The sequence below is a fragment of the Macrotis lagotis genome, chromosome 5 (genome assembly GCF_037893015.1).
Source record: "Macrotis lagotis isolate mMagLag1 chromosome 5, bilby.v1.9.chrom.fasta, whole genome shotgun sequence".
Taxonomy (NCBI): domain Eukaryota; kingdom Metazoa; phylum Chordata; class Mammalia; order Peramelemorphia; family Peramelidae; genus Macrotis; species Macrotis lagotis.
In genome coordinates, this window is record NC_133662.1 from 75,280,377 (window position 1) to 75,296,632 (window position 16,256).

Here is a 16,256-nt window from a genome sequence, read left to right on the forward strand (position 1 = left end):
ATATAATTTAAATCTTTTCTGCCAAAGTTCATTAGAGATATTGATCTGCCATTTTCACTCTCTGTTTTGGCTCTCCTTAGTATAGGTATCAAGATCATATTTGTACTATAGAAGAAATTTCAGAAAATGTTTCTTTCTTTTTCTGTTGTTTTTTCAAATAGTTTATATTGAATTAGAATGAATTGTTCTTTAAAGAAATTCCTTGTAAATCCATTCGGACCTCTACATTTTTCCCCTTTGGGCATTCATTTATGACTTGCTACAAATTCATCTCTATAAATTTTTTTGAGATTGATCTTTTGGTTTTCATTCCCCTCCCTCCCATCTAATTAGCTAATAGTTTATGTTTAATTTAAATTTTGTTAAAAATCTCTCTTGGTTTTCAAGATTTTTATTTTGAGTTAATTGGGGGGATTATTTTTTGTTTTCCAGATTATTTTTAGCTGTATGTTCAATTTGTTGATTATTCTTCCTTTATTCATGAAAGCATTTAATGATAGAACATATTCCCCAAGTATTTCTTTGACTACATTCCATAATTTTGGCATGTTGTCTCATCATTGTAAATATCTTTAATGAAATTATTATTTCTATAATTTGTTCTTTGACCCACTCATTCTTCAGGAGTAAGTTTCTAATACAATTTTATTTGCCTCAACAACCTTTTTTGTTGAATGAATTTTTTTTTATTATATTATGACCAGTAAAAGGGGAATTTAATATTTATGCTTTGCTGCAATTGTTTTGAGGTTTAATGTCCTATCTTATACATGGTCAATTTTTGTAAAGGTGCCAAGTATAATTGAGAAAACAACATCTCTTCATTAAGCTCCCTTCTCTCCTCTGACACTGCTACTGTCCTGATGCAGACATTTATTACCTCATACCTGGATTATTGCAATAGCTTTCTATTCGGCCTCCATGTCTCAAAACGTTTCCTACTCCAGTTCATCCTCTACTCCTTATCAAACTGATCTTTCTAAAGTGTAAGTTTTACCATATCACACCCCAATCAATAAATTTCAGTGGCTTTCTGTTACTTCCAGGATCAAATCCTTGATTAAATTCCTTCCTTTCAAATCTCACCTTCTGAGTGAGTAGTATCTGGTTTCCATCAATGCTAGTTCCTTTTTTCTGAAAGTAAACCTTCCATATAGCCTGGTTATACTTATATTTTCTGTGTGTGTGTGTGTGTGTGTGTGTGTGTTTGCATCTTATCTTCCCCTATTCAATTGTGAGCTTCCTGAGGGCAGAGGCATTTGTACTAAGTACAGTTGTCTTTTGTTCTTAAGAAGACTATGACATCAGGGTAATGCCATGACAAACACATGGATTGGATTTTGAGTGAGGGGGGTGCTCTGTTAAGTCTCATTTTCTTCTCCAGAGCCATCTGGGTCCAGTTGTGGTACCACTGGAGGTGGCCCTGGATGCAGTGGAAGACCTTGGTCTTTAACTTATCTGAGGCAATGCTCATTCAATGATTAAGGCTAAGTAAAAAATGAGTCAAAGAATGACCTCTTTTATCTAGTCTAATAATAATAATATCTATATGAGAGAGGAAGACCCTCAGGGTTTCTGGCCAAAACAGAAACAATTACTATTTAAATCCAAACAATGACCAGATCAGGACCTCTAGTTAGCCAATCAATGAGAACCAGAGTTCTTAATCAGTTCTTACTTACTTAACTTGCATTTTTTTTTAGATTTTTCAAGGCAAAGGGGTTAAGTGACTTGCCCAAGGCCACACAGCGAGGTAATTATTAAATGTCTGAGGCCACATTTGAACTCAGGTACTCCTGACTCCAAGGCCAGTGCTCTATCCACTGTGCCACCTAGCCGCCCCATTGACTTGCATTTTCTGAAAGAAAAAGAAAGCCTGCTTTGGGGTTATTGAAATAGAGGATTTCATCCATTTAGTTGGCTCACCTGGCAAATATTTTTAGCCATATGAATGAGATAAGTCTCTCAATTTAAGATTCTAAAGTCATTTTGTGGATGCTTTTGAAAAATGACAAGCTTTTTTGATAAGTGTCAACATGGAAGATTAGAACTTAAAATTGTGCTTCACTTTCTATATGGTAGTTGAAAAAGCCACCCCTTTCTCCATTTCCTCCTCTGAAATTTTTCTGCTACATTTAAGCAATCAAACATATACCACTAATGCACTATCACTAATGTTAGTAATGTTAATAATGCAATACCACCATCAATCTTAAAAGAGTTTGGTCTTAAGTAAAATGCACAGAATTACTGAAATATACTATATGTACTAAAATGTACAGGTAGGCTAACAATTCAGAGATTGCTATGAAAGAACCAACAAGTAAAGATTTAGCTTAACATATGTGCTTTATTAGTTCTCAGAAACTGGATCCAAAGTGGAATTTTGAAGAAACATTTTATAGGACTGCATAAAATCAGAAGGCAGGATCTGATGAACCTTCTTCAGCACTTATCATAGCTCTTTCAGGGGAAGGATCCTCCACTCAGGAAGTTACTTCATGACACATTGCTTGGGGTCTGAGCAGTGATTTCAGGAATTCCATTAGGTTAGGAGGAGTGCCTCCCCCTCCCCCATTATCCTCCATTCACGATTTTTGTGGCTTATCTATTATGTTTAAAGATTTCCACAAAGCATAGGAATCTTTCCCCTCCTATGGCAGCTGATGAGATCAAGAAAGACAACAGGAAAGTCTTGCTTCTTAAAGTTAAAGTTGATATTTCTACCTTTAAATTTATATTTGTTTTTAAAAGACAAAGTAGATATTTTCCCACACCCTAATATTAACTGCATTTTGGATCTTCATCATCATTACCATCATCATCATCATCATCATCATCAACATAGCTAAAATTTATATAGTGTTAAGGTTTGCAATGCACTTTACATATATTGGATCTCTTTATTAAGTTATATATATATTATCCCATTTGATCCTCACAATCCTATGAAGTAGGTGCTATTATACTCATTTTGAAATTATTAGTACAAGTGAAATTACACACATACACACATAAACACATATACAAACATGAAAAAAAAACCCAACCAAATACTCCTATGAGAGATGGAGACTCGGGAAAGAGACACACATCTCTTGACAAAAGAGAGGGAAAAGTATGAACAGTCACCAGCCCCTGGTAAGCCCAGCTTCTGCTCTGTCTCTGGTCCATGGCTCAGTGTTGAGGATCTCATGGTTCCTCTCCTCCTTCCCTAGGCTTCCCTGGCCACTCCTCTCACTTACCAATATAGACAATAATGGCAGCAGGAGCTCCGGTTTTGCCTGTATGGGACACCATGTACCTCTCTCTCAGTCTGCCCTTTGTACTCCCTTACTACTGTTTTCCTCTCCTTGTGGTTTTTGCTTTCTTCCTTGCTTAGGAACAGAAATGGCTAGATAGTCAACCATAATCTGGTCCTAGTGAGTCACAGGATCAGGGGAGTTCTATGTGAGATTGAGAAGAGGGATACTAGAGGTTTCTATCCACCAGTGGGCATTCTCTAGTATCTTGCTACATTATCAAAAAAAAAAAACCTCCTTTTTGATAAAAGTAGAACCAAATTAATTCAAAACCTAAAGGAAATGGTGGAATTTGTGGACATTTAAAAAGAGCACTAGTTCTATAGGGGTTCAAATTTTACCTTTTGATGCTTATCTGTGTGACCTTGGGCAAGTCATAACACCCCTGGGCCTTAATTTCCTCATCTATAAAATTAAGGTATTGGACCAGATATTTTACTATATTTGACTTTATTTCCTTTTTTTCTTATTCAATCTATATGTCTGATTTTAATTTGAATCACTTCATAAGTTTTTCCATAAATTTCTATAAAGACATGTATATGTTTATTCAGCTGTTCTTCAAATGTTGAAAATAAAAAGGTTTTATTTTAAAAATTTTTAATTAATTTTTTATTAACAAATCCAGAGATTTCCATTTTAGGATATTTTGGGGAATAAAGTTCTAGAAATGAAATCACTCATATAAAAGGTATGGTTATTTTTGTGGTTATTATTGAATATTACCCTATGACTCCTTTATAAAATGTCTGTGCCAGACTATAGGTCTTTCAATAATAAGCAATTTTTGCCAAACTAACCCCCTCTAAATTTCGTTAATTTTTCTGAGGTTTGCTGTCCTCCTTCCTCTTCATTATTTCATTTCTATCTTATCTTCAACCATTCCTCATTATCTACTGCCAACAAATATATCCCGATCTGCTCCATTTTTATATTCTCCAGGCTATCCTCAAGATAACATTCTGAAAACTACATCTAGGCTGACTCATTGGGTTAGCATCTATTCAAAACCACTGCTCTGGGTGCCTTCCTCACCCACCATTTGATGCTTGCCTTTTATCAGATCAAACTATTAGACAAAAGTCCAAAAATCCTTCCACATATAAGAGCACCATACAAGAGCATTCTCCCATAGATTTCTATGCCACTAAAAAAAAGAGAATTTTTGTAGTCTGAAAAACTCATGTTCTTAGGATTGTATCCTAGATTTAAAAAGCCTCTCTAGATTTACTTGTTGCTTGTCCAGAGAGATGAGGTTGGTATCGGCTAGATATGCTTTATTTGTTATGCTAGTGCTGCCACCTATTGATCATCCAATGAATATAGCTTCTTTTGTCTGCTATTTTTCCTCCAAATAGCTGCAAGGTTTCTCTTCCCAAAGGGAGAATATTTATAACTTTAAAAAATGCATAACTTCAGAACTACTTAAAAGTCTCCCACGAGACAGAAAACCCATACTGTGGCAGAGTTAAGACTATCTTTTAAAAAAATTTATTCCAATTTCCCTATTAACAGGATCTCCTCCAGGTCATCTTTATAATTGCCCTGGGAGGAATTTCTTTCAGCTCCCATAACGTATCTAGTTGTATTGTCAGATTAACCACGCAGATTAACTAGCAGCTCTTAAATGTTTTGGTCTTGGGATCCCTTTATAGGATTAAAAATTATTGAGGACCATTGCTTCCCAAACACATCTTCCAAGAGTTTCTGATTGTGTGGGCTATATCTATTGATATTTATAATATTAGAAATTACATAAAACATCAATTTCATTATGAAAAGTTTGGACTTCACAAACTCTTAAAGGATCTTGGGGGGGGGGGCAGCTAAGTAGCACAGTGGATAGAGCACCGGCCCTGGAGTCAGGAGGACCTGAGTTCAAACCCGGTCTCCTACTTGTGTGGCCTTTGGCAAGCCACTCAACCCCACTGCCTTGCAAAAACCTTAAAAAAAAAAAGGATCTTGGGGACCCACAGATCCCACTCTGACCTAGAGAGCTTCAGTTGGTCATATTAGAGGGATGGAAGGAATGGGGAGAGAAGGGAATAAACTTTAAATAGCTCCTACTCTTATCCCACTTTTCAAATATGTCCCCTGTGATCCCTGTAATAATCCTGTGAGGTAGATGCAAGGAGGAAATTGAGGTTAAAAAGGTTTGTCCAGGGTCACTAGTGTCTGAGGCTGGATTTGAACTCATCTTGCTGCCACCACTCCTTGTATTCTATCCACCATGTATCTAGCTGCTTGAAGCTAGTAATCATGGTGTTTTAATTTCTTCAGCTATACTCAAATTGCATTGTGATCCTGCCATCCCCTGAACCTGATACCCTTCAAAGCCAGTCTCCTAGTCATTATTTCTTATTGCCTTTATTTTTTTATTTCTCAATACATTGAAATTTATTTTCCAGGCCTATCATTCTACTCAAACTGTTCACTCCAAGGTTAAAAATGATTTAAATGCTAAATTCAGTGCTCTATGAATTTGATCCATCCCTGCAGTTTATTAGAATTGTCATCCACTTGGACTGCTTTCTTGTTTTTTCTCTTTTCCATTTGTTTGACTACTCAAGTCTCCTTTGTCGGATCTGTATTCTTCTGATCTTTCTGATCTCCTGGGTTCAATAGTGTTTATCCATGTGATTTCCAAAACTGTAGTTTGTTTCAATCTTTCCTGAGCTCCAGTTGCACATATGTAACTCCTGTCCTAAAGCCCAGTTGTAGGGGATTCTTTCCTTATTGCCTGCCCCATGTGAGAGGCAGGTTGGTGAAGCCCAAGAGGAGAGCTGACAGTCTCCATCATGTACTTTCCCCAGCCTGCTTTTCTAGAGACTTTAGGGAGTTTCTCCCTTGGATGAGATTAAAAATACTCTTTCTTGGTTGAGTTCCCAATGGGATAGCTCTTGTTTTGTGTCTGGTATTCCTCAATGTGTGCCTTCTCTGATTTCTGATTTGGATAAAAGGATTCCTTTGCTATTTCCTAATATGTTCATTGTAGTCAGATTTGGTTTTTGGTGGAAAAGGGATTAAGCCTTGGGTTTAGAACTTTGGGCCCCATCCCCCAATAATGACAAAGTAATCTGATCATATCTACTTGACTAATAATACTTAAGGGAGTGGATAGATACAATTTTAGCCCAGTTCCCCATTCCTCTAAGGAGAGTGGGTGGTTTTTGCCTTCAACATTCTTCTTTTCCTGGCAAATCTCCCTTGGAGAAGGGTGGGGCAGAAGAAGCCAGAGATGTTTATCCCCAGCCCCTCAACTACAAACCTTGCTACTTTTGCGCCTCACTTCACTATGGCACCCACTCTTGTTACACATATCCAAACAGCTTTCTATATACGTCTATATGGCTCACTGATAACTTAAATTCAGCACCTCCAACATGAAACTCATTGTTTTTTCTTCTAATTTCCCTATTTCTATAAACTAACATCTTTCTAGTTATCCTGATTTATAATCCTAGAATCACTCCTGACTCTTCCCTCTCTTGCACCTCCCTTCCCCCCACAACCTTCATGTTCAATCAATTGGCAGAAACACATTATTCATGTTCACCATAATAAGCCTTGCAGTATCTTCCCACCAAAAGATAGAATCTTAGTTTAGGTCTTCATTATCTCTCACCTGAACAATTGCAGTAGTCTCTTAATTGGCCTGCTTCTAGTCTTTCCTTTCCAATTCATCTTCTACTTGGTTGCCAAATTAATATTCCTAAAACTCTTAACTTTCCTACCAAAAATATCTTCAGCAGCTCAATATTGTCTCTATGATAAAATAACACCTCCTTAGTCTGGCATTTAAAGTCATCCACATTCTGGATCCTATCTCCATTCTAGACTTACTTCATATCATTCTCCTTCACACATTCTATATTCTGTCAAACTGTACTAATGCTGATCCCAAATTCAATTCTATTTCAATTTGCAACATCTTTCATCCCCCATAAAACAAAAGAAACATGAATTCTGTTTACATTTTCTTTGTTCAAGGTGTTTATTGCATCTCAGAGGGCATACATACATGCACTGGGTTTTTAAATCAAAATACAAAGAAAAGCCATTTTGAAATTAGCTTTATGTTATTTTCCCCCATTACAGTGTATGTTATCCCCACAGTAAATTCAAATACAACCACTTGTAAATGGTACCATACATCGATTAAATAATTTGAAAGACTTAGGTGAACATCTTTCCTACCCAATATGCTTTCACAAACAGCTGCCAAGCCACTTGTAACACTGATCAACAGTGACCTCATTTATGCATCGAAATCTTCAGCCAAGCCATCAGCACAAACAGTATGAAATAAAAAACAAAAAAAGGGGAAAATACAATATGTACAGTGAAAGAGCATATTCATTGAATTAGTTTAAATCCTAATTATAAATGGTACAAAAAAAACCCTATTTGGAGCTCATTTTAGGAATGGAGAAACATTAGTCTATGATATACACACACATACACGCACACACAAAATTACTAAACAGATGTACATAAAAGGTGAAATTAAAAAAAAAACCCAACCTTTGTATTCTGACTACTTACATACCAAAGAGTGCCTCAACAATCACTTTAAACCCCTTAATGAGAAAGCACAATTATGGTTGCTTTTTTTTTTTTAAACTACATAAGGAGAAACTGACCATTTACTTATTCTTCAGTGCTTATAAGCAAAACTGGATAAATAAGCCAATTTAGATGTGAAATTTGCCAAACCTATAATTAAAATACATATTTTAAAATATAACAATGATAAATATGGCATTCTTTCCAATATTATTCTTCATTCTTGGTAAGGTAGCTTCAAGGAGAAGTTTTTTATATGGAAGTTAACCTTTATATTCCTTTAAATAATAACATTTCTCAACATATACAGTGCCACAAAAATAAACATTTCTCACAACAATTGAAATTCCTGTGATTGGAAAATGTACTCCACACCAAAAAAAAAGTTTTGTATATTTAAGAGTGTTTTTCCTTATCATCTGATATTATCACATATGCTTTGTAACAGAGATACAGAAGGAAACAGAACTTATGGAGAAAGTTTTAGGGTTTGTCCAAAAGTTATATACATTGAAACCTTCAAAAAACACAGACACATCGCTCCAAACAGCTCACCATACAACAGCTGCATAATCTGCCCTACAGGAGGTTCAGAAAAGCACTAAAGGCATCAGAAACATACATCCATTGTTTAAATTGTAAAACACACAAATAACCCCAATACACTAAAAGTGAGAGAGTTGGGATAACAGCTAAGGTAGTACACATTCCTAATGTTCACTTTCACAGCTGGGCTACACGTTTTGGAAGAGAAGGTATGAAGAAGCACTGGGTTTGGTACTGGTGGCTCACTTTGAAATTCTGAGCATCAAACTTATTTGTAGTCTCCAAACTCACTTTCCCTCCTCTTATTCAGTCACAAAAACTGCAGCTGTGGAGACAAAAAAAATTGCTTCAATCAGAAAGTAGAATGTAATAGTCTCTTCCAAAGTATATCTCAGATTTGTTTAGGTTTCCTCAAAGTCTCAATTCAACAGCAATGGATTGATATTCCTCTTAGATCACAGATTTAGAGCCAGAAGAAACTTCAATTTGCAGATAGGGAAATAAAGCTTGTATTTTCCTTTGAATTTTCCTCTGAAAATTTCTCCCATAGCTCTCCAAAGCTTCAACAGAACATGTTCTTATTAATAAGAATGAGCAGGAAAAATAATCACAATTTAGATTAAAAAAAAACTTTAGAAAACACACTGGGGAAGCTTTCAAATATTAGTTACTTGAAAATTATTATTATTTATTATTTAGATTATTATTTAGTTTTGATTTGAATATTTTGCTTCTAAAACTAAATACAGCTGTTGTAAAAAAAAAAGGCAGCCGTACAATTTCTTCTTCCTTTTATCCAGTTTTATTGTAAAAGGAGGCTATGAGTTAAGCAAAGTGACAAAGGAGATAATAAAATGATAAAAGGCCTGTTAGAAGTAAATGTATTAAGGGAGGAACACAAATCTTTGTGCACTTATCCTTAAATCTTTGAATGGGAGTGGAAGTTGTCCTCAGCCTTTTCCTCTTAATCAAGTCCAAACCAGATCACATGAAAACAGAATAATTGGAAGGAAATGATATGAAAGGCAAGGATGTTAAAGACAGAAAATCTGGTTATTATTTTACCAAATGACTGATGAATTTAGGTACAGAGTGAAAACTCCAAATAAAGATATATGAGTACATGAAAATATACACCAGGAGCCCCATCAACTTGAAAATTTCTAATGGAGTATACAGTTATAATAAACATTTTTAAACAAGATTTCCCTTAATGCAAATATCCACCATTAATTTTTTCATATGATTTAACTTAAAAAATTATATAATAATCCTGAAGAGATTTAAGAGGGGAATTTTTAAACTATGATGTATAAAATGAAAATAAGATTATTCAAAACCAAAGTAGTTAATTAAACTTTTTAGAATAAAATGTATTACCTAATTTAACATTTTAAGTTTTAACTTTCTATAGTTTCTAAGTCAATTATATGTTCAAAGTGGGCATATTTTTAAAGCAACTTGTAGAGAATGTTATTTGGGCTTTACCTATGTAATCTTTGTTAAAAAAAAGATCAAATAATTCAATGATAAACTTTTGCATGCCTCTTCAACATGGCATAAAAGTGGCTCTAGAAAGTTCTGGAAAGTTATGCTAGAGGACTCTTTCAGATGTCAATTATGACAGATTGAGTGCCCATTATTTGAGAACCAAACGTGTTTGATCCAGAGAGACTCATTACCACTAGACTGGTCATAGGGTGATTAACATCTTCTAAAGCATGGAGAAGTTGTGATCTATATAGCTGGTGGGACATAACATACCAGTGATTCATGGATCTTTTGTAGTAAGATAACTATATTATTCAAGATGTTCTAAAGTCATAGTTCAGTTTTTAAGCTTGCTAGTTTTTTCAGCAAGATTTCATGGGTTTCTAAATCTTTTAAGTGCAATCATTTGAATACAAGAAAAAATTAAACACTGTGATTTCTGCAAATAAAATTACCAAAAAACTCATTATATACCTTAAATTGTTTATAAGAAATCCTTGATGTTAAGATCCGCTAGTGGGTCCTTTGCTGGAGGTTTCTTGGGGCTCTGAGTGGCAGGTGTAGGGCTTGGAGAAAGCTAATGGAAGGAAAGCCAGTCAAAGAAAGTAAGCAGAGATAGCAAATGGTATACAACCATTAGGTAAAACTTCTTCACAGAAGAAACATGCAAAATATTAGATGCCGAAAGTTGATAAAAAAACAAAAGAAGAACAAAAAAGGACCAACAATATTTTATCATACATGGGAGAATATAATATTTGATTTGAGATTGGACAAATATATAGTTTATAACACTTCAAACACTCCGTTAGCAGATTTTGAAAAAAATGAAGGGGACTCTAGTAGAACATGACTTAGTCATTGTAAGGATGATGTAAAACAACTAGGAGTTAGACAACAAAATTGTATAGTCAAAACTCATTTCTCTGCCTGAAGTAATTTTTATATCTAGCTATTAGTATTACTAAGTTAAGAAGATTAAATGTATTTTTCCACAGGAAAAATGAGTTGCAGAAAGTTGTTTGAGAATCTTAGTGTTTAGTAGTTAACTAATCTTAGTTCTTGGGATTTCATATTACAAATGCAAATCAAAAATAAGAAAGTCTATTTTTCTGCTTGCTTGCTTATTTATTTTCCAATTACATGCAAACATAGTTTTCAATATTCATCCTTTTACAAACTTTTGAGTTCCACATTTTTACATCTTCCTCCTATTCTATCCCCTCCTTATGGCAGGGAACAATCTAATATAGATTATACATGTAAAATAGCATTTAATATATTTCTATATTAGTCAAAGCAAGTTTATTCTAATTGGATAAACTTATCCAGATAAATCTTGTCTCCAAAAGCAATTTATTATATCTTTTGGCCAGTTAATTTATTTTTAAAATACTTGATTTCCAATAGTAAAATGACTATTTCTTAATTATATAGGTAAATAGCCACATAGAATTTGAAAGGAAAAAACTGGACTCTGTTTTGTTCAACTGCCACCTAAGTCATTTTATAATGTGCCTGGATCAGAGATGAGGGTTTAGGAACTTGGCAGTTTTTTTGTTTCCTTTTTGCAAAGAGAAATGGGGGAAAAAACCCTAACTCTTTATTTATAAAATACAAATATACTATATGAGATCTATGTAGTTTTATACCTTTTGTCATGGGGAACAAGTTGATGTGTCTCCTATATTATATCAAATAATTAAAGTTTCAGAGAACCAAGAAAGGTGGATTAATTGAGTTGAAAGAAAATTGTTAAGATTCACAGCCAAATTTCTCTCTCAATTTACCAATTTTAAAGAAGGAACATCTTATGAAAGGATGCGTGGATCTATGGATAGAAAATCATCTTAGAATTAGGGAGACCTGATTTCAAGTCTTGCCTCTGAGGTAATGGAACTATGGACAAGTCACAACTTAATAAATGCGTATTGACTTGTTGGTTAGACAACCTTTTAATGCCCTCAAGCAATCCTCTGAGGTTCTGAGAGAAATTGTTAATCTGCATTGGAGCAAGGGATTTAACAAACTGGGAGTCCTGTGTTGAGGAAATAATAGGTTTGGATAACTCAAAAAAAATTTCAAGTTAGGTTTTACAGTTCCTTAGACAATACAGTCTAATGAAAGAATATTTTATATGAACAAATTTAAGTGAGATATAATTTCAATGAACTGAACTGAAATGAAATAAAAAGAAACCAAAAAAAGAGGTAATATTGATGTGGAGTAAGTTATTAGAAGTAATATTAAACATCTGTATACTGATGTATATAGACCATTATATCAATATAATCTGTATAGTGATTGTCTTTGATACCATATGATTTTGATACTCAAATAAGATAATATAAACAAAACACTTAATGTTTTAAGTATTATCTGTGAGCTATTAGTATTATTCTCTATCATTAGGTTTCTGCTTCCTTTAGGATATAGGAAAAATAATTCTTTAAGACAATTTAAATTTCTCATGAATCAGGGCAAAACCATTTTGAGATTTAATATATATATATATATATATATATATATATATATAATGTTTTATATATCTATAGTAATACATAATTACCTTATTAGAAGAACATTACAACCTAATTTTTTTCTTTTTTTGCTAATTTCACAGTGATTAAGGAATTTTCCTCAATTATCATGGGAATGCTTGTTCTAAATCTTTTCTCTACTTACAAGCCCTTATTGCCATCCTCATCTTCCATCTTTAATGAAGCATAGAACACTGCTTTTTCCATTACAGAAAAAGTTAAGGTAATTTTTGGCAAATGAGTTTCCTCATTTCCTCCATTCCACCTCTCAAAATATGCTTTCTTCTTTTGCTGTAGATTGGCTCTTTCTCCTTGTCAAGACAAATCTGTCTGTGTTTCTCATACCTTTTCCTCTTACTTCTTCTCATTGCCCTGTTGATTATTCCTTCTATCTTCCATTTTCAATTTCTTTCTATTCACTGACTTGTTGCCCATAGACATTCCCAGATCTTCCTCATCCTTAAAACCCATCACTTGATCCTTCCATTCCCTAAAGCAGAGGTGGGAACCTTTTTTTCTGTCATTTGGATATTTAAAACATCACTCACCTGCTTGATTTGGTCATTTAATTACTTCACTCCTAAAAAGTTCCTAGATTTATTGAATTTCCAGTCCTACTCCTGCCCTAAAATATCAAATAATTTTCATTATCTTTTTTTCATTTCACTGTTGAGTTGCTAGAAAAACAATTTTACCTTTGTGTTTCCATTTTATTTTGTTTGTTTTTTTTTAGGGTTTTTTTTTTGCAAGGCAAATGGGGTTAAATGGCTTGCCCAAGGCCACACAGCTAGATAATTAAGTGTCTGAGGCCAAATTTGAACTCAGGTACTCCTAACTCCAGGGCCGGTGCTCTATCCACTGGGCCACCTAGCTGCCCCTATGTTTCCATTTTCTCATCACCACTCAAATCTCAGCTCTTAGCAATATGGCCTCTAACACAACCGACTTACTGAAATGGATTTCTCCAAGGTCAACAGTGAACTCAGATGCTAAATTCAGTGACTCTCCTGTTCAGGCCTCAATCTCCTTGACCTCTCTGTTGCTTCTGCTAAACAATGCCTATTTCTAGATAGCTCTTCTCTTGACTTTTATGACATAAGGCTCTCTTCCTGCCTGTCTTTTTTGATGACCCCATCATGGATAAATGTAATTGCTAATTTTTAATACCACTCTTTGGATTCAAGCATCTTCACTATGCAAAAGAGAACCATAGGTCTACATTCATCCTCAATCATCCCCTGAGCCCGTCCTGAATGCCTCTATAACTGTTTGTCCCTGAATGACACCTCAAGTTCAACATGCCCAAAACAGAACATATTATTTTATCCAAAATCCATCCCTTCTCTAAACCTCCTTATTTATCTTGCTTACTCAGTTTCACAGTCCTGGAGTTGTTTTTGACTGTCCCCCATGATCCTGGACTACTCAACTGCCAAATCTTGGCAAAGTTACTTTCAGAACATTTCACTGTTTGCCAGTTTTCTCAACTGTATAATGGAAATAAGACTAGCTTCTACCATCCAGGGCTGCTGTAAGGGTCACATGAAATAATAATTGGAAAGCACTTAACCTAACGCCAACACATAGAAGGTACCATATAAATGCTTACTAGCTATTATGATTACTATTTTTGATCTCTCTAAATACACCCACATTTGTATTTCAATAAAAACATATACATGTAGGCAAACCTATACAAACCCCTATTAAACTATACATTTCTTGAGAGAAGGGACTATTTTGCGGATTTTTTTCTTTGTATTTCCAGCATCTAGCAAATGAATTGCAAATAGTATTAGTTTAAGACACATTTTGCAAATGCAGAATAATGAAGCAGACAGAGAATAAAGGAGGATCTACCCTTGAAAAACAGTTCCAAGGTTATGTAGTATTCTGTTTTTGTGGATGAAGAGAACATATATTGTGAATTACTAAGAGATGATGTTCTTTCCTGTATTTAAACTTCATCTTAGCAACCTTGTTACTCTCTACTATCTTGACTCTTAGAAGAATGGAAACTCCAGAATTATACCAAGTGCAGGACACAAATTATACACTTTTCTCCAAATATCCTCAAATATCCTTCTTAGCCTTGCTGCCGTACATTGAAGTTGTAAGAAGAGATCTGGGAAGGTACTGTTTGCATAGTAATTAATATTCTTACAACTTAAAAAAAATAATAATTACCTGTGCACCAGGTCCAGAGGCAGCTCCAAATGGTGGCCTCATCATGGGCTGTGCAAACATAACTGGCTGCTGTGGCATCATGGGTACGCCTGTTCCAGCAGGAGGCTAAAATATCATTTAAAACTTCAGCTTATGAAAGTTAATCTATTAAATAGAGAAATATAATTAAGGTGATTTCTTACCATTCCAAATCCTGTTCCCGGCTGTCCAACAGGTGGCGCACCAGCACCAGGTGGAACTGTACTACCTGAAGCTCCTTGCTAAAAACATGTAAAATAAGCACAAATTTTTTTAAAGCTCCTAGTATATGATTTCAAACTGAATGAGTTCATAATATATGAATTTTATATTTTATCTCCCAAACTTCACAACTAAAATGTGAGACCTAATTTCAAAAAGGACTGCTACTTTTATCGTTGGACAGTATACAACATCATGTTACTAGCTGACATAGAGCATCTCCTTACCAGCTTTTTCCTTCCCTCTCATTCTCATATTCATCATTTATGCACAACTCCTTCTCACCTTATTTTAGCCTTTTTACTTTATATATTTATCCCTAAACCTGATATCTCCTTGCCACCCTCACCCTCATTCCATATCCCGGTCCTTTTCTCCTACCAAAAATACCTGAAAGCTTTCTAAAGAATGCTCAGGGGCCCGCTAGGTGGCACAGTAGATAGAGCACTGGCCCTGAAGTCAGGAGTACCTGAGTTCAAATGTGACCTCACACATTTGATTACCTAGCTGTGTGGTCTTGGGCAAGTCACTTAATCCCATTGCCTTGGGAAAAAACCTAAAAAAAAAAGGAATGCTCAGAAATGAGCTTGTCATTAAATGAGAAGGTTTTCACTTTATCTCCAATTCAACTTTAGCATTTTCTCTATTAAGGCTACTTTTCTGCCTAGATAAAGCTTGATTTTTTGGACTTTGATTGAAAACCTTTTTGTACCTAGTCAGAATCAAATTTCATTTCTAAAAAACATTTAGGAATATCATTTACATATAACAGATTACAAAAATTATCTCAAAACAGAATTAGAGTTAGAAAGAGTTAGAAAATTAGGGAACTGAAGTGAACTAAGCAATCACTTTTCTTAAGGAATATGAATGAGTGCTGTTAGATTTATTTTGTCCCACTATCTTGATATAACATCTATATCCCAACTGTTTAATGATAATTTTAAAATCTGGTATTTAGACAGTCAATAAATATGAAATATTTGCTACATCTGACATACTGAGCTAAAAGCTAGGAATAAAAAAAGGCAAAGACAATTTCTGTTCTCAAGAAGCTCACAATCTAATGGGGAAACAATAAAAAATATACATAAAAATAAGTTAAAGGTAAATAGGAAATTCTTAAAAGAGTGAAGGCCCTAAAATTAAAAGAGTTTGAGAAAGGGTTCCTTTAGAAAACAGAATTATATTGGACCTTGAAAGAAATCAGGAAAGTCAGGAGGTAGATAGGAGAAAAGACACCAATCTAGGCATGGGGAATGGCTAACAGAAGAACACTATGGATGGTCTTGTTTGTGGAACAGCCAAGAGGCCAGCATCACTGGATCTAAAGGTGGTGAAGAATAAGGTTGAAGAAGATTATAAAGGTTGGAAGGGGTTAGAT

At 34.6% G+C, this 16,256-nt stretch overlaps 1 protein-coding gene across 2 annotated transcripts in view; it reads right to left on the reverse strand.

Moving 5' to 3' along the window:
• Nucleotides 1-7,284: 7,284 nt before the first annotated feature.
• Nucleotides 7,285-16,256, reverse strand: part of SNAP91 (synaptosome associated protein 91) — a 226,747-nt gene continuing 217,775 nt past the window's right edge. For both annotated transcript variants that reach the window (XM_074187088.1, XM_074187089.1), the window contains 4 exons: nucleotides 14,815-14,892; nucleotides 14,633-14,737; nucleotides 10,380-10,482; nucleotides 7,285-8,739 (listed from right to left, as the gene is read on the reverse strand). In XM_074187088.1, coding sequence (XP_074043189.1) covers nucleotides 10,390-10,482; nucleotides 14,633-14,737; nucleotides 14,815-14,892 — 276 coding nt within the window. In that variant the 3' untranslated portion in view covers nucleotides 7,285-8,739; nucleotides 10,380-10,389. The remainder of the gene's footprint in view (nucleotides 8,740-10,379; nucleotides 10,483-14,632; nucleotides 14,738-14,814; nucleotides 14,893-16,256) is intronic.